This window comes from Trachurus japonicus, chromosome 7 (assembly GCF_045865225.1).
Source record: "Trachurus japonicus isolate A0001 chromosome 7, Traja_1.0".
Taxonomy (NCBI): domain Eukaryota; kingdom Metazoa; phylum Chordata; class Actinopteri; order Carangiformes; family Carangidae; genus Trachurus; species Trachurus japonicus.
In genome coordinates, this window is record NC_140913.1 from 12,918,937 (window position 1) to 12,941,047 (window position 22,111).

General features: G+C 43.5%; 1 protein-coding gene across 9 annotated transcripts in view; it reads left to right on the forward strand.

The window, feature by feature from the left end:
- Nucleotides 1-22,111, forward strand: part of mib2 (MIB E3 ubiquitin protein ligase 2) — a 53,536-nt gene that overhangs the window by 26,830 nt on the left and 4,595 nt on the right. For 5 of the 9 annotated variants that reach the window (XM_085781298.1, XM_085781295.1, XM_085781299.1 and 2 more), the window contains 13 exons: nt 166-272; nt 1,323-1,517; nt 2,338-2,480; nt 3,776-3,883; nt 4,023-4,127; nt 5,191-5,404; nt 6,020-6,153; nt 7,412-7,560; nt 8,080-8,236; nt 9,822-9,976; nt 17,775-17,901; nt 18,057-18,317; nt 21,868-22,046. In XM_085781298.1, the coding sequence (XP_085637424.1) occupies nt 166-272; nt 1,323-1,517; nt 2,338-2,480; nt 3,776-3,883; nt 4,023-4,127; nt 5,191-5,404; nt 6,020-6,153; nt 7,412-7,560; nt 8,080-8,236; nt 9,822-9,976; nt 17,775-17,901; nt 18,057-18,317; nt 21,868-22,046 (2,034 nt within the window). The remainder of the gene's footprint in view (nt 1-165; nt 273-1,322; nt 1,518-2,337; nt 2,481-3,775; nt 3,884-4,022; nt 4,128-5,190; nt 5,405-6,019; nt 6,154-7,411; nt 7,561-8,079; nt 8,237-9,821; nt 9,977-17,774; nt 17,902-18,056; nt 18,318-21,867; nt 22,047-22,111) is intronic. The other 4 variants (XM_085781301.1, XM_085781296.1, XM_085781297.1 and 1 more) reach the window with 1 other exon arrangement.

Here is a 22,111-nt window from a genome sequence, read left to right on the forward strand (position 1 = left end):
ACATGAAAATATTGATTCTTATTTATAACAGACCATTCATTTAAGAGTTCATAATGCAGGAAGTGACAGGAAGTGTTATACTAAAGATTTGCATTGCCCGTCTTCACTGTGTCCATTGGTCCGTACAGTGGTTTGTTCAGCTGTGTCTCCGTGCTCTTATCACAGAGTGAGCTTGGCGCCGAGGCAGAACCTCCCGCGGATCATCCTTAAAGGAATCTTCCAGGGGGTTAAAGTCGTCCGTGGACCTGACTGGGACTGGGGCAACCAGGACGGTGAGTGGTGTGTGTGTGTGTGTGTATGTGTGTGTGCGCGTGTCAGTTTGCGCGTGTGTGTTTGAACACTGTTTTATTCCACTGTCCTGGCACTGCCAGCTCTGCAGGCCCCCTACCTGCTCAAGTATGGAGCTGTGCCTCTTCAAAGTGTTCAGCCCATAACGGCGCTCTAACCTCACGTCTCATTAACCTGTGAAATGTCCAACGAGTGTGTGTCTGTGTGTGTTTTATGTTGCCAGTGACTCATCAGAGTCTGTTCCACAGATGTGCTCTTGTTCTGTAACATTTATGTCCTTTGTTTTTCTTCTTTCTTCCAAGCCAAAACCTGTGAAGCTCCTTCACTTCTAGTGTAGAATGGAGGTCATTCCCTGCTCTGAATTGTGTGTTTGTGGCATCCATTAATTTGCTGAGTGATGTTTGAAATAGTTTAAAGAATAAATGGACTAAATTTAAACCCTTTACTCTTCCCTTTGGGGGAAACAGGGAATGTTAATATGTCTTTTTTGTCTCGTGGTCCAGGGTCATTGTTGTCTCTGAGAATAGAAACTCAGCTCGAGAGCGAATGAGTCAAAATGTCCTTTTGGTGTCTTTGAAATCGACGCCCGGGGGTTCGGTTAAGTCACTCATCAGGCCTTAAATGCGTGTGCAGTAAGTGCATACATGATGCTCTGAGCATGCTCGCAAAACCCCCAGCCCACCATGATGTAGTCTTAACGGGTCAGTGGTTTAGTCGGTGTGGTTATTGACTGAGGCAGCTCCAGGACTGTAATGACTTAACGAGGGTTTTCTTTCCTGATGTGTGCAAGTGAAACCATGCTGTGAGATATTGTTACTGTGTTGTTACTGTTTAATGATGATTTTTCTGTACTTTAAATGCCTTTACATTTGAATGCAGAGGAAACTGTGTGTCTCACATGTCACCCACAAAATCCACTCTCTTCATCTAACAAGTTTTTTCTTTAATGAGCTTTGTTATTGTTTCTTGTATATGTATGTGTGTGTTTGTGTGTGTGTGTGTGTGTGTGTGTGTGTGTGTGTATGTGTGTGTAGGAGGGGAGGGTAAGGTTGGGAAGGTAGTGGATATTCGTGGCTGGGACACAGAGTCTGGTCGCAGCGTGGCCAGTGTCACCTGGTCTAACGGCACCACCAATGTCTACCGAATGGGCCACAAGGGCAAGGTAGACCTGAAGTACGTGTCCGACGGCCAAGGAGGCTTCTACTACAAAGACCACCTGCCCAAGCTCGGTAAGATGGACACAGTCCTATTTTCAAGTGGTTTAATTCAGATATTTGGACTTTTGATGAATGGTACAAAGAGATTCTGTTGAGAATGAAAAGTGGTCTACTTACGTAACAAAAAAAAAGGAGCCTGAAGTAGTTAATTTTTGGAACTGTGGATGTAGTTAAAAAAAAATTGGAAAATGAACTTTGAACATGAACTAGTTCATTTTCATCAGTATCTGAACTATGTGAACTGAGACAAAATAGATGTTGATGGGTGACAGTGGAGATGTGTCGAAGGTCGCCATCTTCAAAGTGATGGAATAAGGACAAGGGAGAATTCAAAATGCTAATTCTTATAACCTGATGATAATGATAACAATAAGAAGGTTCACACATTTGATAGCTTAATGTTCATTTATAATTATTATTATTGGAAAGTGTGGGGGAGATGATGGCGTGTAGCAAAAACTCTTAGCAGCTGAACCGAGTTAAACACAATACCTAAGAGTGTGGTCCCTGAACTCTCTCTCTGTGTTATTTGCCTTCATTACTGGCACACAGTGAATCCTGGGATTGCCTTGGAAAAGATACAGTAGCTGGTTTTGATGGAGTCATGTAAATGCAACCATCACAGTATGAAGCCTCTGAATTAGGACGCAGCTTTTGTCTGCAGGCGCTTTTTTAAAGGACTTTTTGTCATTATAATGTTTGGAGATATTTGTGCTCGACATTTTAAGACTATTACAATGTAATATACTGATTTTGTGTTGGTTTTAAAAAAAAAAAAAACCAAATAAATGGGAGCCTACATGTTGATGCTGACTGACGCCTGTTGATCCAGGAGAGCACGCAGAGCTGCAGCGCCAGGAGAGTGCTGACGGCCACTCCTTCCAGCAGGGGGACAAGGTCAAGTGTCTCCTTGAGGTGGACATCCTGCGACAGATGCAGGAGGGTCACGGAGGGTGGAACCCCAAAATGGCAGAGGTACTTGAGTCTTTCCTTCAGAGAAAAACAGTCACACGGCTCCAATAAACAACAGGCAGCTTTAACTTCCCATTGAGTTCTTCACTAACGCAGACGTGCCCAGTGGCTTCAGAGATTATTCATCCCTCTTTGTGCTGGCTCTCATTGATGGAGTGATGGTCGTCTTTCCAGCAGCAGAAAAAAAAGGAAAGAGTCTGTCCCAGTTCTCATGGTCCAAAACTGTTGTCCTATAACCCCATTTACACAGATGTTTCTCATGGATCCTCTGCTACATATCTCAGAAAAGGTCTCCAGGTTTTAAGTAGATTTTTTGGGGCCTTTTTGCCTTTAATTTATAGGATAGTTGAGAGAGACAGGAAATGGGGAGGTAGAGAGAGGGAGAATGACATGCAGCAAAGGGCCACCACATTCGGGATTTCGAACCGGTGGCTGCAGCGAGCACTGTAGGACCTCTGCGTATGCCCCAGGGTCTCCAGATTTTACAGAATATTTCCAGGTGAGCTTTCCAGGCTGTGGCTCATTTGATCTAGCCTTATATAAACTAATTCAGTCTTTATCCGCTGCGTATGATGATGAGGAGTTACATCCTCACATTTCAGTGTGATTAGATGACGGGCAGCAGCATACAGAACATCAAGAAGTCCCACTGGGGCTCGTTCAAAGAACAGGCATGGGATGGTTCTCCAGTGAAAGGCTATATAATGTTTGGGGGTCTGTAGTCACTTCAAGGATCTCTGAATACGTCTTAAACACAGATGAGAGTGTTTTTGAACTGCGTCTAGTGAATTCAGTTTGGCTCCAGTCAAGTTCCAGACACATGTCAAAGATAATTGAAGCAAACAAGAAGCGACTGACAAGAGTTTGGAGGCAAAGTAATGAGAGATTTCAGTGTCTCGTTGTAATTAAATTGGCAAAAATTCAGGTTTCCACTGTGTTAATACTGGTTGAGTGGGCAGCAGTTTTATTTATTTAAACTTGAATGTACAACACAGCGACAACGGGGTTTGAATACTTTCTGAAGCGTATGGAGTCGTGAACTCTTTGCACTGTGTGCGCAGTACATATTTTTTCTGCTTTAGACGTACATGGCCCGCATGCACAGTCACAAAACACATGGCTCTTGAACCTGGCGTACAGAGTATTTATATAAGTGGCTCAGATGGACATTGATGTGCAACAGAGTGAAAAGAAACAGAGCATCCAACTCTCGAATCACAGCTGCTGAAGGGAACTCTAAGGTCACAGCTATGCAGATGGAGACCCAGGGTGAAAAAAGCCTGTTTGTGTTTTTGCAGTATATTTGCCGGATCGGGACCGTTCATAGGATCACTGACCGGGGAGATGTCAGAGTCCAGTACAGCAACAACATCCGCTGGACGTTCCATCCCGGGGCCCTCACCAAGGTACTGACCTACAGATGCGTTTCTACCAGAGGGTCCTGCAGTGGGTCCTCACACACAGGACCTCAGTTGGTTTTATCAGTGTGTGTTCAGGTGATTGTGATCGCTTGCCCAATGATTTGTCCGTGTGTGTTTCCCTCAGGTGAACACTTTCGGAGTGGGTGAACTGGTGCGAGTCCTGGAGGACATTGAGAGTGTGAAGAGGCTGCAGGCTGGTCATGGGGAGTGGACAGACAGCATGGCTCCTGTATGCTCATTTAGTCTCATATTATTCAATACTAACTCGTATTTTAGCTTTAGTTATGAATGTTCAGCTAATGCCATGTTTCTGCAGAGGTGGTGCCTCAGACCTGAGGGCTAAAAACACTTTTACCGTAACAACAATAATGTGAGACTTCACTCTGACTTTAAACCTTCATTTTTCCACCAGGGTTTATTATGTTTTATTGGTCAGATCTGACCACATCCTCCTGTTCACACTGTGTGATCAAGAGGAAAAGTTTGGCACTGGAAGTGTCTAATTATTTATTTATTGATTGATTCTATTTGGCTCACCATTAGCCACTACCAAGGCAACTGCTCTTCCAGGGGTCCACTAAAGTAAACACAACATAATAATGCCAATCAATAATATAAATTAAGATTAACATCAAAGACCAACAAAAAATACTGTAACTGTTTCTAAAGCCTGGATCTAGCTCTACTGTATCTCTTAATTGTACAAATGTTATCATTGTGACTTATTTGCCGCCTGCAATTTTCTCTTGCTCATCTGTGCCTTTTTCTTATGTTTTTTTTCTCTTTCTTTTTACAGTGTAAAATACATTTCTCAATAAAAATAAAGTAAAAAAAAAAGACAAGCAAGAATATACTGTAGTGATAGTGACAATTTGATCTAAACTGTCAGTAGAAATAAAGTGTTGTACAACAAAAATAGCACCAATAAAAACAATACAGTGACTGAAGAATAAGTATATAATGAGTTTAAAAAAAGAGAGTACAAAACAAGTTCCTTATGTCTGGATCATCACCTGCAGATGTAAAGACTGTAAAGACAAAGGAAGAGCAGCTTTCAGAATATTAAGAAACATACAGTAGATTGTCTTTGGATGTCCCTCTAAATTGAGAGTGACAAACTTCAAAGAGATCGACTGTAATTCAGGAAGTACATTTCAGAGCGGTTTCCTTGACGGCAGCCTGGTTAATTATCTGAAATTGAAGAGGCACAGAACCAGTTTCTAAAAACTTCATGTCTATATCTGTCACGTTCCGACGCCACATCAGTCTTACTCAACTGCTTTGTGTCCTAGGTTCTCGGCCAGGTCGGGAAGGTGTTGAAAGTGTACGCGGACGGTGACCTGCGGGTGGCGTTTGGAGTTCAGACGTGGACGTTCAATCCAGCGTGCCTCTCGGTGCAGCCTGTGGAGGTGGACGCCAACCTCATGACGGCCGAGAATCCCAACGAATCTGGAAGTAAGGCCTCTGCCGGGACGAGGGGGCTCATCTCTAACACTTCAGCTCCAGGTTTCCCCCCTCTGCAGTCGTTCACCTCTCCCTGCTCTCCGTTTCAGCTCTGCCTCTGCCGCGCATGCCCTCACATACGACTGCGGTTCCCCGTCTCTCTGTCTGTCTGTCTGTCTGTCTGTCTGTCTGTCTGTCTGTCTGTCTGTCTGTCTGTCTGTCTGTCTGTCTGTCTGTCTGTCTGTCTGTCTCTTTCTTTCAGCAGTGTGTGGACAGGGTGTCCATTTCCTTTGCTGTGCTTCTCTGTAGCATGTCATGATCCTGCATGTTGACAGCGAGAGGCTTTGGCGGCACAGCAAACATTTGTCATCATGTCGCTACTTCTCAGCGGCTCTCTCAGTCACCATTGAATCTGTTCTGTGCATGTGTTCACCTCAGCGGATGGGAGGGTGTCGACAGTGATGTGTGTGCATGTGTGTGTGTGCATGGAGGGACATTTTGACTCATTCCTGTGGTTTTCATTGAGCTGGGCCTCGACAAACTTTAACCCGTGTGATGCTATCTTTGCCTTCTGCAGTGACATTTCCAACCCTGTTTTTCATATTCGACTGATTGTGCTTAACAAATGTGTCTTTGTCTCTCTCCCATCTGCCCCCTTGTCTCTCACCCTGTGTCCAGGATCTGTTATCTCAGTGCTGGAAAAGCTGCTGTCTCAGTCAACGGAGCCGGACAATCCCAGCCGGTTGGTCATCGAGGCAGCGCACGGCAGTGCCAGCAAAGTGCGGGAATTGGTGCAGAAATACCCTGACAAGGTTAGTGCAGCACTCCTTCTCTTTGCTGCAGTCCACTGCCCGTTCCAAGAGCGCCGTCCACCAGCGCACCACGACGAGGGGGGTGGGGAATTCAAGGGGCCGGAGTAACTGTAGCACTGGATACAGAAGAAGTTTAAGACTGAAATAATTGACTGTTAACACGGCACAGTGCTTCTTAGAAATCTCATCTCGGTGCTACTGTCCCACGACTCTGTCCTTTCACTCTCAGAGGCCCCGTTCACACCTGGTGTTGACATCTGTCTCAGGTGGTCAGCTCTTCAGTACGGGTGTGAATGCACTCAAGATGCACTAAGGAGTGTTTTCTGAGGCTTATAGTGTGTGTATTTGTGTGTGTTCCTTGTTCACATGCCATCCCATTGAGCACTCAGAGCAGAGTCTGGTTGTGTGTTAGACATAATTGTTTTCATTATTTTTAATTTCAACAGGTAGTGTGTCACATCACATCCCCTGTCATGGTGCATGTCACTTCCTGGGTGTTTTTTTTTTTAGTTTTTAATATATTCATTTATTTATATTTACTTTGGTGCAGCAGTTGATTTTGCAGATCATACAATAGGACATGATATTCCCCCTCCCTGTGCCCTCCACTGTTTGGGAGAGACGAAGTGTGCCCGTGAGAACAATGGAGAGCAGTCAGAGCATGTGTAAAGGAGACCTGGAAGAAAATGCAGTAACTTTCTGGGTGTAATCCCATACAAACAGTCCAGATTATTGTTTTGCAAGTGTTATCACACACAATGGCCTCAAACAACCAGAGATATTTGAGAGCAATAGGGATGAGTAGTCTTTCAAGAGCTGTGAATATGATGCTATATAAAACTGTGAAATCAAAATATTTGAGTGAAAACCAGCAGTTCCAAATAAACACAGTAAAAACTATAAATAATCTGGTGTTAAATTGAATTATCTGCTTAACAGAATGCTGTAATTAAATATGGATTTTCATTCTAGCATGATAATTTTACTTTAAATTATGTTTGATATAATATTATATTTCTGTTACAAATGAGTGAGAATAGTAATAACATGTTAAGCAAACTTTCATTTTGCTTGTGTTCTGTTCTGCACTCCTGCGTCTCAATGATTACATAACTGGTTTGGATTATGTGTCAGGTGCTTGACGCCGTTTGTTGTTCATGCTCAGATTATTTCCAGCCACTCTATGTTCGGCTGCGTCTGTGTCCGGGCCTCCCATCGTTCCATAATGAATCTCCAAACTTTCTTTGGCTCCTGGCAGGTGGACATAAAGAACCAGGGAAAGACGGCGCTGCAGGTGGCCGCTCACCAGGGCCACATGGAGGTGGTGAAGGCCCTGCTGCAGGCCAACAGCTCCATCGAGATCAAGGATGAAGATGGAGACACAGCATTACACTACACTGCCTTTGGGTGAGCACTCACGCACACACACACACACACACACCCAAACACAGACTTGGTTTTCTTGCATACATACACACTTTTCAGAATGCATGGTGCTTGAGTTCACAGTAAGGTGCATGTCTGACAGATGTACAGCAGAGCCCCAGCCTGTCTCTCCCCATGTAATGTGATAATCCATTCACAGCAGTGATGGTATTTAAGTGTTGCTTAATCAGCCACACACACACACACACACACACACACACACACACACAGTTCTCCTCTTCTCACCTCATTAACACGTGCTCAGGACGTCCTGCTTCTCACTATATCATAATAATAACAACTTTGTGTTGCTCACAGCAGTGTGCAAAAAAAGCAGCAGGTTTAAAAGGATATTTATGTAAGTTAGCAACCCTCGAACTGCGTGTAGGTTTTTAGAATGAACATGTTAGATTTTGTTTACTGGTTTTAAAACACTGTTTTAAATCAAGGGCAGGAGGGATTGATCTGCTCCTTCCTCTTTTTCTGGTTTCACTCTTTTAGGAACCAGGCAGAGATCGCACGGCTGCTGTTGAGCAAAGGGGCGAACGTCAACCTCCTCAACAACTCCATGTGCACGGCGCTGCACATCGCCGTCAACAAGGGCTTCACCGACGTCGTGCGGGTGCTGACTGAACACTCGGCTGACGTCAACCTCCAGGTGAGACGACCCTACATGCTGACACATTAGCCACTTATTTAAAACAGATGCTGATAAATCTGGTTAGATTCTGTCTGAGACGTGATCTTCATTACTCACTCCTTATTCGATTTGATACTCCTCTTCGATTCTGCACTGTGGAATGAAAAACAAGTGGAAGCCAGCTCTATGCCAGGTTAAGTACTCAACAGCAGATGACTGGCTTTGTAAACATGAACTGATTAAGCAGTGGTGATGAGAAACAGAACTGAGACCGGTGATTCATGCTCTCACCTACACCCGTGCTGCTTATACCGTAACTCTTGGAGGGAGATGTTTTATTAAATCTGTGTCTGAATAGTTTGAGTTGATCTTCTGTACAGTCACCCACACAGCTGGAATATACACTACTCACAAAAAAGTGTGGTGTGTTCAGCTTTCAGATGTAATTTCAGAGTGCACCTAAAATACACTATAACCTTCACAGATGAATTTAATTTGACCTTCTCTAAACTGTTGAATGCACATGTCCAACTGTTCAGTGTTTCAGTACTTATAACATAACATGGTGTTCTCTAACAAGGCGATTAACCGCACGAGCTGGCACAGAGTGTCATCAGCTGGTTGAGCAGAGACACTGGAAGAGTCCCAGAAAGGCAGCGAAGTGGACGTCCTTTGATCACGTGTCGAGTTATTGAGACATTTACATTTTTTGTCCTGCTGTACCCACCGCTGTTGTTAGCTTTTGTTTCAATAAATTGTTTGAGATGAAGATATTGCCATCCCATACTTGCCCCTATCATTATATAATATCATAATAGCATGAACTTTTTCCATCCAAGTCGAATATCCCTAACTTTTTGTGAGTAGTGTATATGACAGGAGCATCACTCTTGATATGGGGACATACAGTACTGTCTATGTTATGTGCAGGAATACACAGAGTATACCAATATGTCCCAGTTTTATATAAAATTTTGCCTCAAATATGTTAATATTTCTGAGGAAAGGGCCTCAGCAGCTCCGTTAAAATCCTTGTCTCACGGCTGATTAGAGAGTGAGCTCATGTCTGAGGACGTAGCCAGTGACTGAGGGTTAACCACTGAGTGAACATCTGGGCAGCTGTAAGAAAACCTCTCTGGCAGTGTTGCTCATTTGTTCAGCACATATCACTAGAAATTCACACACACTGCCTTTTCAATCAGCTGGAAAAACACACACAGATACAAACATTTTGTGGTGTTTGACTGTTACCCTGCTTCACTCGGCCCTCAGCCTCATTAAGGCAGCGTCTTTTCTCTTTTAGGGCATTTTGCAGACGGTCTAACTTGCCTGCAACCAGGCGGCCCTCAATCCAATAACTAACTCATTTTTTTCTGCTTGAGCAGTGTGGCTACTCAGCCAAAAACACGACAGCCCAGAGTTTGTTTGTGTGCAGCAAACGTGGACTGTTAGTGTGGTTTATTTTCTTATTTGACTAGAGACATCATACAGTCATCCTTAAAAACAGAGTCATTGGAACTTCTCGTGTCACCTGCACAACCATTTTACATGCGTGGAACAGCCCCACTTACTTTGTCAATGTTCTTTTTCCTGCCCCACACAGGATTCGTACGGGGACACGCCTCTCCACGACGCCATTGCTAAAGATTTCCGCAACATCATCGAGATCCTGGTTGTGGTGCCCAACATCGACTTCACACAGCAGAACCACAGAGGCTTCAACCTGCTGCACCACGCTGCCCTCAAAGGAAACAAACTGTGAGTAGAAAATCATAAAAGAGATTGAAAATAATATTTTGATGTTTTGTCAAGCACCAATACACTTGTAGCTCTCTTGGAGCTCACATGTAAGGGGATAATTGAACCTTTACAATGGTGTTTGACATGTGGTTTAACATTGTTTTCACACATAATAACTGCTCAGAAACTCATCCCCTCTGACTTCCCGGTAGAGAAACATGGGCCAGTATGTTCACCAAATAAATCCATTTATGTGTCGTCAGTCAGTCAACAAATCAGATCTCACATCTGCTCCTTTTACTCAGCTCAGTTGTTCTCATGTGTCTGACGTGAACTGTGGAAACCATGGGGGTGTGTGTGTGGGAATCTCTCCCATATGCTCAAATGAGGACTCAGAGTTCAACTCTCGGTGCTATCCATTACAAATAGAGAGCTCGTCTTCCACACAGCTTCAGCCTCACGGTCGATATCAGGGGAAAAAACTCACGTTGCCACATCCTCCAAATTCTCCACAAGATGCGTTCAGTCTGGTTGTTCCTCAGTAGGGCAGATGCGGGAATCACGTGAGAACAAAAATCCAAACTGTATGTACGTACCTCAACAGTCTTGCCGAGAATCAGAAGGAAAATACATTTATTTTTTATGAAAACATTAAAGGGATAGTTCACCCTAGAATGATATTTCGCTCATTATCTACTCACCCTCATGTTGACTAAGGGCTGGAAGAAGTTTCAGAGTCCACCGTCCCTTCTCTGAGTTACAGGGGGTCTCGGCATAGCAGTGCATGTCCATATAACGGTTGCAAAGGGACACCAGAGCTCTTCGTAAAAAAACACACACAAAAAAACATCCAAATACCTCCATGATGCTCGTATGTAATGTCCGTCTTGTGTTGAAGCCCCAAATTGCGTAATTGTCCCGAAAAAAATTAAATAAGTCTATATTTTAAGCTTGTTTGTAGCGGAAGCTTCTCGAAGCTCCTCTTCCTGGTCCGTCCAAATCTCGCGTGATTTGCGCCAGCGTCAGTGCGGTTACTGCGAATCACGCGAGATTTGGACGGACCAGGAAGAGGAGCTTCGAGAAGCTTCCGCTACAAACAAGCTTAAAATATAGACTTATTTAATTTTTTTCGGGACAATTACGCAATTTGGGGCTTCAGCACAAGACGGACATTACATACGAGCATCATGGAGGTATTTGGATGTTTTTTTGTGTGTGTTTTTTTACGAAGAGCTCCGGTGTCCCTTTGCAACCGTTATATGGACATGCACTGCTATGCCGAGACCCCCTGTAACTCAGAGAAGCCACGGAGGAATCTGAAACTTCTTCCAGCCCTTAGTCAACATGAGGGTGAGTAGATAATGAGCGAAATATCATTCTAGGGTGAACTATCCCTTTAAGATCACATCCTGTCAGTGGAGATGGGAAATATCAGCTGAGCCCAATTTATTCTTCACCATGGAGCTGGAGGCCAAACACCACAACTGCCCCCCCCCCTCTGTCACAAAGGCTTCAGTGTCCTCTGATTGACACTGAAGCCACTTAATCATGAGCTGATTCCAGACCAGAGCTGACCAGGCTCAGATTAGGCCTAGACCCGACCCAGACCAGTCCCATGCCCCCGCCAGGCCTGACAGAAACACAGAAGATAACTGTTCATGTTCTCACAATGGTGAGGTTTGATTCCCACAGCTGTCACATCTGGCTCCTCTCTGATGTGCCACTGTTCTTCCTCCCGCACTCCCAAACTCTCACTGAGCTGCTTGGAATTGTCAGTGCTCGTCATTATCCAGCACACCTGATTGCCAGTTTAGCTTAGCCAATGTCATTTCTAAACAAAAACAGTTACCACCACCATCGGCTGAACTATCAAAGACCTTCACCAGGTGCTATCACCTCATGTCTTACAACTGTACTGATGTAGCACATGTCACTTGTTTCGGGGGACAAAAAGGTTCATTAATGGATTGATTGATTGATTGATTGATTGATTGATTGATTGATTGATTGATTGATTGATTGATTGATTGATTGATTGATTGATTGATTGATTGGTTGGTTGGTTGGTTGGTTGATTGATTGATTGATTCATTGATTCATTGTGAACTGCTTGCTCTTATTTTGAAAAGTCAAAATGGGTTTTGTTGCAGACAATCATATGTGACCTCAAAAATTGAATTTATGAAAGAGGTTTTACATTTATAGATTACCCATTTACATACAGATCATTAGCCTATCCACACAAATATCACTGAGACTACTCAGTAGTCTCAGTACTGTATGTAGTTTGATCTTTAGACGTGATCTTAGTAGAGGTCTGTTTTAATATCATGCAATTATTTTATTCCATTTGCCCTTATTTTACCATATGATTTAATTTTTTATTGGGCAGCACTTTGAGCTACAAGTCTTATGTGACCAGCGCTCCATAAAGGAAGCTTATTATCGTTATTATAAAAAAAGATCATTTATTACTGCTCTACAAATTATGCACAAAATGTAAATGTAGAGTCACTCTCTACTTTAACCAAGCCTCTAAACTCGTAGCATTTTTCAGTCACCTTAAACGAATCACCTTTCAACTCTGAAGGATTCTTTCTCATCTTCTTTAAGTAGAGTCTGGAGGTTTTTGCTCAGAAATAAATGCAAGACTTATGCAAATGAAATCCTGCTTAATCATCACCTATGGGCTTCTAGTCCTGTGTGGTGGTGACTGTGTCTGCAGAGCCCCCTCCCCCCGCCTGTATTTTGGTCTTTTGCTTTGTTTTGTTGTGCACGGGGATGCTTCTGGGTGGAGAGTTGTGTTTTCTCTCCAGCCAATGTCGGGGCTCAGGTGAAGCTCTGTGCAGCAGGAGTAGGAGGGCTGCTAGCCCCGCTAGCTGTCCCGAATGCTAGCGAATAGCGGCAGATGCTATCCGCGACAGCTAACACCCGCTAAGTCAACGCTAACTTTCGCTAGCGGTAGCGGCTAGCATCCGCCGCTAGCACCCGCTTCCCAGCTCAACGCAACGGCCCTTCTACTCGTTACAGCATAGTTCACAAGGCTTTTGTTGCCGGCGACGGCCGTGTATCGGCCTGCCGCTCCAGCGCTTCACTTGGACTGTATTTCCTTTTTCTTTGCAGTCCTGACTAGTCTCGACTGTGGCTGCTGCTGCTGCTGTCAGGGGCAGGAGGCTGCACAGTTGAGCCCGAGAGGAGGGGCCCAGTTTGAATGTTTTGTTTACAAACTGCAACAAACAAACCTCCAGACTCTACCTTTAACATGATATTTTTTACAGTGCACTCCTGACCGTGCTGAGGTTCCTGCTTCTTTGCTCCAGGGCTTTTACAACCTCGTATGAACTTTCCATCCCAAATTATAACAAAACCATGTAATGGAAAATTGTCCCTGGCTCCTTTTTAAAGAGGTGCCATGAAGGAAAGGAAGCAAGAATGAAAAACACCAGCTTCACCAAAAACTTCCCTCCCTGAAGCGATGCCCCTCCTCCGCTCAAGGTTTCAATTAGGGACCTGTAAAGTCTTTTATGTAACATGATGGATAATTTATATTCCAGGCAGTGGATTCACTGTTATGATCATCAGATCAGATTTTCAGGCTGTGAGTAGATCACCTCACACTGGTCCTCTGGTTGTTTGCTCGTAGACTCTCCATCATGCAGCACTAAACTAGTCCAAAGGACCCCACATTTCCTCATCCTGACCTCTTAGAAATTACCCCCCCGCCCCTTCCCCCAAAGAAAACAGTCTCAGGTCAGGGCGACCCTGTGCAGAGTGCAACAGTGGACGAATGTCAACTGAGCACAGACGGCGGGTGAGTGAGGAGAAGAGGCTGCAGCAGACGTGTCGTTTAATAAATGTCCAATCTGTTCTGGCAAGTGTCATATGTGCAGCACTGGGAGTTTATGCTGCGCTCCCCAGCATTCATTTAGCCTGACATCAGCCGCTGCGCCAGAAGTAGAGACACAGGATTTACAGTGTTCAGGATCGCCTCGGTTCTCGGCTTCATTCATACATCACCACGCAGGCCTACAGCGCTCTGATCCAGTACAGGTGCAGCGTCTCTGCATGTTTGCCCTGTTTGTTTTGGCTTCAGTACAAACTGAATGAATTGGATTGGGAACGACTTGACACACTGTGGCGCGAATTAAAGATTAACACACTTTAATGGGTTTTTATTAGAAGCAAAGTGTCGCTCTTTTTTCCTCTGATTGTGATGCTTCTCTGTGTGGCGTCCCCCTGAGCAGTTGTGACCTCCCATTGGGTTTTTGCAACCGAGAGACGAGAATGTTTTGTTTATTAGAGTATTTATTTATTGTGAGGAAATGGAAAAAGAGGGCCAGAGGCCAAGTTCACAAACAGTCATGGGAAAGAAATGAAACGCGGCAAGAGGCCAGATTTTTTCTTCTTCTTTTTCCAGTGTGACAGAAGAAGCAAATGGATGTATGCGATGGTCGGTCTGTTTACTGTATTTATTGGAAAAGAGAGTTCACTCCGTTGGATATCTGTGATTTCACCTCCTCGTTGATTCTTTGTTTTCTCCTCACTTAAACCAGATCTCTTTTTTCTTCCACAACTATTTCTTCTATTCTCTTCTGTGCCCTCCTTCCTGTTTACTCCGGTCTGTCAGCGTAAACTCTTGCAGCTGATTGTGCACCAAAATCCTTTATTTTTATTTCTTTTATCATTTCCAGAATTTGTGCTGGTCACGGTACATTTCTTCTGCTTTCACCAAAGAGCCAAGTTATAAACAGGCGTGATGTAAACCTCCCAAAAATAACCGAACGATGACTTCAGTCTCCAGAAAAGTCATTACCAGCTTTTCCCAAGATGCCCTGTGGCTGTTTGTGTGTGTGTGTGTGTGTGTGTGTGTGAGAGAGAGAGAGAGAGACAAAGGGAGACACAGAGAGAGAGAGAAGGCATGTTTGTACAAACTGCCTCAAAACGTCGGACCGAGTCTGAATATTCATGAACACACAGGAGTAACGATTATGGAAATGATACGGAGGAGTGAGGCATTGTGCGAAAAGAAGTGACACAAGTGACATGACTGCTATCTAATGAGACAGTGGCGAGGGCAGAATCTGTACTAACGAAGGCAACTCGAGAGCAAGGACAATAGTTCCTCCTATCAATACCTACACACACACACACACACATACACACACAAAGACACACATACACACACAGCTGCATTGCAGGTACCAATGACCTCCAACAGTGTCTCCTTAACAGCCTTATTATAACACCAAGAGGAGATCCCGACCATACCTGACCCACACATGTAACAAAGCCAGCTCAGTCATTTGTTGTTAACATGTATCAGCAAGCCACTATTAACAAACCTAGAAAGCCTCTAAGTTATTATAATTAAAGCTACATTTCAAGTGTCCCTGAGCGTTTTTACAGTGTGATAAAGAAATGATGAGCCGCCTCATTCAGGAGAGCAGCGATAGATTAGATTGTTGTCAGATTTCTGAGGTTGTGGACTGAGCTCTTCCAGACGGATTCTTGAAGTCACAGGTTAAGTGTATTTACTTTTATTTCCTCTGTCAGGGAAATGTATTCATCATATTGTGAGTATAGTCATAAAATTTCAACATTTCAAGGAAAATAATTCAAGAAAAAGTAATAATATTGTGTTTTTCTCGACTGCTTTTCCTGCATTTATTTGTCATAGGATGTAACAAGCTCTCTGATTGGTTGAAAGCCAACCAGTCATACTGGGTTTTACCTGCATAGAGAGGCTAAATGGAGAAGATAAATGACTTAGCTAGTGGATGAGCTAATAAATTTTACATGCTCATTAATTGTTAATTTAATGAGTGTTTAAGCTGTTTTGCACATCAGTTTTTAAATTTTACATATTCATTTATTAATGTTATCATTCATTTATAACATAGTTTTGTATTTCCCATTGAACGCCTATTAAAATGTGACATTAAGGAAATGTTTTAATACTTTTCCAGTGACATCCCTTGTCCTCCATAATATTGCAGCTATCTAATAGTTTGGTCAATGCTGTGCGGGAACATATGCTGTATAAACACTGAAGCATAAATGCATTTCAACGGTGGGAGATGGAAAAGCAAATAAATACAAAAAATAAGAAAAATTAAAGAAATAAAATAAATATTTTTGGTAGCTGGAAGAGGAATGGTTGGTTGTAGTTAAAAGATGTATTTATCAATTTCTATAAATAACGCAAAATAATGAGGTAGTCATCATCATTATCATCATCAAATTCTCTTTAAATGACATGTTTAAAGTCGCTCATCTGTTCTCCAGCTGTAACGTCTGAGGTACTTCATGTTCTCTGTTGTATGTGTTGCTCATCTACTCTCTCTGTGTTTTATTATATAGTAATAAGCCCTTTATGGCTGAATCGGCTTTGAAGTAGCTGGCTGTTGTATTTTAGGATTGATCTCACATTAAGTGGTAACGCCATCCTGTTTACATCCTGAGCCGTCGTCTGTGTGTGATGGAGGTCGAGCAGTAAATGTGAAGCGGGAAACAATGAGCTTCTGCGGCGTGCTCTCCATCCGTCTGCTTCCCTTTGACGGTTTATTGCTGAAAACACAACATTCATCCATCAGCCTGAGCGACACACATACAAAGATCCAGGCGAGCTTACATTTACATTAACCTCACATCGTCCCCGCAAAGTTTGGGTCACGTCACATTGAAGCGTCCACAGTGGCAGGACCCTGAGTCCCGGGTGCCCACTGATGCTGTCGGCTTCAATTTCACACGTCATAAAGCAAACTCAGCTACAGAGAAGAGGACGAGTCGACAGTGCAGCCTGGCCTGACTCTGCAGCAGCAGCACGAATCAGAACAATAAAATACGTTTTAATGGTGTCAGTTCACCTGCTAATGGTCTGCACCTGAACTGTTCCTCCTGTGTGACCCAGAAAACTACAAGAAGATGGTTCCTGTGTTTGACCTTGACAGATGATGCATTCACTGTCCTCAAATGTCAACACAGCTCTTCTATTCTGTCCTTATTTTTCTTTAGCACTCTAAGGTTTGAAGCAACAATATAAGCGCAGCACTGTGGGAGTTGCAGCGCTGCGGCCACATCAGGGGTCAGTTGACTATATTTAGTGAGGACCGGCCGCCTGTGGTGCCTCAGTGTTTTCTTGTCAGTTCGGCTCGTTAACAGTCGACAGCTGCGTCTCCGTCCGAGCCCCCGTCGACTGCAGCCTGACCCAGGAGGAGCTTCCTATTCTGACAGGATCACGTTTGCGTTTGTGTGCAACTGACTGCAGATGCACTGATGCACAGGAACTAATTTAGCCTCATGAATTTAATATGGATGATGGATCCATCAGTATTTTGCATAAAAAACTCATTCAATCACAGAATGTTTAGCAGCAGCCTGCATTTGTTGTGCAGTATCAGCAGCACCATATTCTCAAGAAGACGTTAAGGGACATGTTTCTTTGACACAGAAACCGCAAAAACAAAAATCATATTATCAATTTCATATTTTTTGAGTGAAAATGAAAAGTAAAAATGATTAACACGGAAATCAGAATCGCAATATGATGTTTTTTGCATCTTGTGAAGCCCTACTTTGATTTAAAGACTGTACTATTTATGTTTAGTAAAGCAAAGATTTAAAGGGGTATATAAGATTCTCCACTTAATACAATTTCAATGTTTTTTGCAACCATCCAACAGGTCTAGATTACAATGTGATGCAAGCTGATATATTGTTCAAACCAAACAATGACCCTTCCAACTGAAATCACACTGAAAACATACACACACACACACACACTGACTTACTGAGTTGTGTGTTGTCGTTACTGCAGAGCCACAGAGAAGATCCTGGCTCGAGCGCGGCAGCTGGTGGACGTGAAGAAGGAGGATGGCTTCTCAGCGCTGCATCTGGCCGCCCTCAACAACCACAGAGACGTCGCCGAGATCCTCATCAAGGAGGTCAGTCTTTTAAAGCTGGTCTTATCATCTTTTCCTTGTCGCAGTACAGCATGCAGCTTTACGCATTTACTTCAACCATGTAATGCAATTTTTAATTTCCCTGTGACTGATTGGACTTTATTTTTTCCGTAATTCACCTCGTTGTCTTCACACAGGGACGCTGCGACATCAACATCCGCAACAACCGCAACCAGACGCCGCTGCAGCTGGCAGTGACACAGGGCCACACCGACCTGGTGCAGCTGCTGGTGGCCGAGGGCGCCGACGTCAACATGGAGGACGAGGACGGCGACACGGCCATGCACGTGGCCTTGCTCCGCCCGCAGCTGGCCAACATGATGCTGAGCCCCACGGTGGGAACCAGCAGCACTGAAGAGAGCAGCGAGGGCTGTTCCTCCACGTCGCTCTACTGCAGGGTGAGAGCCTAAACCTGTTGTTTTTCATTTTAAAGAATTCATATTTCTTCACAGAGGAGCAATTTCAAACAGCTAGCAGAGCTGCAGATCAAGAAAATTCAGATAACTGTCAGTAACTGTTGCCAGTGTTTGTGGGCGGATCAGGTGCAAGAGGAAACTGATAAACGCAACATGAAATTGATGAGGACAGTGCTTTATTACTTAACTTGCAGAGGATGTAGTACAGCACAGTAAACTGTGCAAGATGGTGTCAAATATGTTGTTTTAACTTGAAATACGAGTCGGTGTTGCTTCTAATTTTTCTTATCCAAATATCTTTTCTGTTGCTGACTCTTTTTTTTTTCAAATTAAAGCAGAAGTAAGCGGAATATTTGTGTTAATATAAGTCTTAAATAGTTATATCTTCCGACGGCAATCACTTATATACTGTAGAGTGTTTGGTTCGAAACACGGGTCTGTCAGTCACTCTGCTCTGCTGTAAGCCGAGGAGAAAACTTTCCTTGTATCCTACAACCTTTATCCAATGAGGAGAGAGAACGGCATAAAGGGGCGGTCCTCTCTGTGTGTGCAGCCAAGGGATGCGTGTGAATGTGGTGATGTAGGGACGAGGGCGGGGACTGCTAACTCCATCGGCTGACAAGAAGTTAGCCAAAACGACCGGATCGCTTACTTCTGCTTTAATTAATTACCAATACATTTTTCAATTCATATAAAGTAAAAGTGAGAGAAAAGGAAAACAAAACAAAACAAAAACATAACACAAAGAAAAAACGGCAAAAGCTAAACAAGCATGAAACAAACGCAAACAATAACAATAAATTATGTGTTGCATATAAACGCATATATTTAGTGAGGCAGAAAAAACAAAAGATAAATAAACAGCCATGAAAAGGAAAAAGAAACGTTTCTGTCGCTGACTGATTGAGAGACTGTTAATAGAAATGATCAGGATAATCAGATTTATTTATAGCTGGAAACCCAGTACTGTAAATCAACATTATTCTGTCAGTGACGACACATGGACGGGACGTCAAAGAGCAATGGCCACTGTATGAATATGGTCTGTTGGAGGAAGTTATCAAGTGGTTTATAAAGATAGAGAGAAATATATAAAGATAAAGATCCATGTACTTGTTCTTCTGAGTCTACAGCCGAGGCCATTGGTCTGTCGGTTCTGAGCATCTGACACTCTGAGGAACAAACTGTACGTTTTGATGATGTGGCTATCGCTGTGTTACTGCTGAATTATGGGTATTTCTGGAACGTAGGTGAGAAACAGCATGACTTTAAAAAAGATGACAGAAGAAGAAATGACTGAGGAGGAAAGAGAAGTAAAAATAGACGGAGTAAGGGAGTAAATAAATAGATGCCTAACGACAGTAAATGAAGGCTGAAGGTGGGAGGAGGGATTAATAGTTTAAAGGAGGACGATGGAGTAAAGGTAAGAGGAGGGAGAAGGAGGGAGTCAGACAGACAGAAAGACATTAAAGAGATGGTTCATTTTAGTTTATTGTGTAAACAGAGCACGAGGGAGAGTCAAGAGGTTGTTTCTATGGAAACACAGTTTAACAACCACAAGTTTTTACCAAGGGGGCAGTTGACGGTCTGAGAAGTGAAGCTCACTTCCGCGTTCAAAAAACTGCAATCCCCTCGGATTCCTCTGGGGGCTGGTGTCAGAAGGGAGCATTCCCCATAGACCCCCATGTTAAAATCGCCGACTTTACATCCTCAGTAAACATGTTAAAAGCCTGGTGTCAGAACGTTTTTTCGTCTCAATCGATAGTTTCTACCCCCGCACACACTCTGAGGGGGGTGAATTTTTTTTTAACTCTATAGTTTTACTGTTATTAGGTTAAAATTCTGGCCAATTAGGGAGCGGAAACGTTGAGTGACAGGTCCGAGCAGCTCCGTGGACAGGCTGCTTCGAGGCCAGGGGGCGGGTTCTCGGCCGGCCAATCCAACATGGCGCTGTTCAGGCCGCCATATTTGAGTCACAAAAACGACTCCCCAAAACCAATGGGTGACGTCACGGACGCTACGTCCATTCTTTTTACAGTCTATGGTTTTTACCTTTTAGGATTTTTCTTTTCTTAGAAATAAAGATGATCTCATCTTTGGCTTGAATCCCATATTGCAGCTTTAAACTGGCAGAAGAAGTGATGGTGTAATGAAGGGGAAGAGGAAGGAGTCTGTGTGGCAGCATGAGATGAAGCTCTGCTTCTGGTTTCTGTGATGAATTTTAGCAGAACAGTGTAAACATGTCGACGACCCATTGATCTAGAGAGAATAAAAGAAGCAAAGTGGCGTTACTCATTCTCAAAGGCACTGAAATTATTGACTGAACCTGCAGGTCTCTTAATGTGACGCTTTGACATTTTGAGTTGTTGCTGTTTTTCTCTATAAAGTTATTTTGTGTGGAGGGAAAAGTCCATGTGTCACAACTGCAATAACAACAACTACTACCAATGTGTCAGTGTTACGATTTATTGTTGCAGACAACAATAATCTACTGCATCAGCCAGAAACATAGTTATTTTAATGGTTTTAATGAAGTTTTATGAAAGCGAAGGCTGCATGTTTAGTGGCATTACACCAGGATTATTGATTGATGTTTACTGTTGTGTTTTGTGAGGTCACAGTGACCTTTGACCTTTGTCCACCAAAATCTAATTAGTCATCTTTTAGTCCAAGTGTATGGAAGTCCCCTAGTGACCAACCATACATTCAAATACTGTATATCCCCTCCATTAACCTGAGATAACTCTTGAGAGACCACCTTCAAGTGGCCGAAACCGTGTGGTGTGAGGTCACTGCAACCTTGACCTTTGAACATCAGCGTTATATCAGTTGTTTCTTGAGTCCTAACGAATGTTTGTGTAAAATTTGAGTTTAAAATTGAATTTGTGCTGTTGCTGTTCACACTGTGACTGTGTCCACCCTGTGAAGTGGATCGGAACATAAACGTCACTGCCTCTCTGTTTTAACAGCTTCTCTTTCATTCCTCTCAGAGCCATTAACTCACCAGAAACCAGTTTATTCTGTTTAATCCCCTTTAAAACTCCTCGACTCGCTGCAGCGCTTTAGACACCGTTCACATCAGTCGGTGCTGATTTCACTGAAGAAGAACGTCCTTCCTTCAGTCGACATGACCGCAAACACTGCAGCCCCACTCAACAACGTGGCAGCTGGCCAAGACAACACACACACACACACACACACACACACACACACACACACACACACACACACACACATACACATACACACACACACAGGCATCTTGAAGGTGGTTAGACTTAAGTGCTCAGGCTGCTTTATCCCCCGTCAGCAGATGAGTTATTGGGGAGTTCTTCAGTACTGATTAGATTTGAGGTTGTGTATCAGTCTCAGTTGGATCACACTGATTTTACTTCAATTACATCTTCGTTGTTCATGATCAGCTGTGACTTAGCGAAGGGTTTTTAGCATTATAACTGAACTACTTCTGTCTCTCTTCTTTCTCGCCTCCCTTCATCATCATCATCATCGTCGTCATCATGTGTGTCCACAGCTGAATGCGTCGGGTCTTCTTGGAAACACGGAGCTGAGCGTCGGGGCGGCCATGGCGTGTTTCCTAGCACAGGAAGGAGCTGACATCGGCTACGCCAACCACAAGGGCAAGAGTCCCCTGGACCTGGTGTCAGACAGCATCATGCTGCAGCTCATCAAGAGTTTCTCTGAGAAGCACAGGTGAGGCTGAAGGTCATATTGCATCTTCTGTGAAATACAATCACCGGCAACTTTATTAGTTTCAT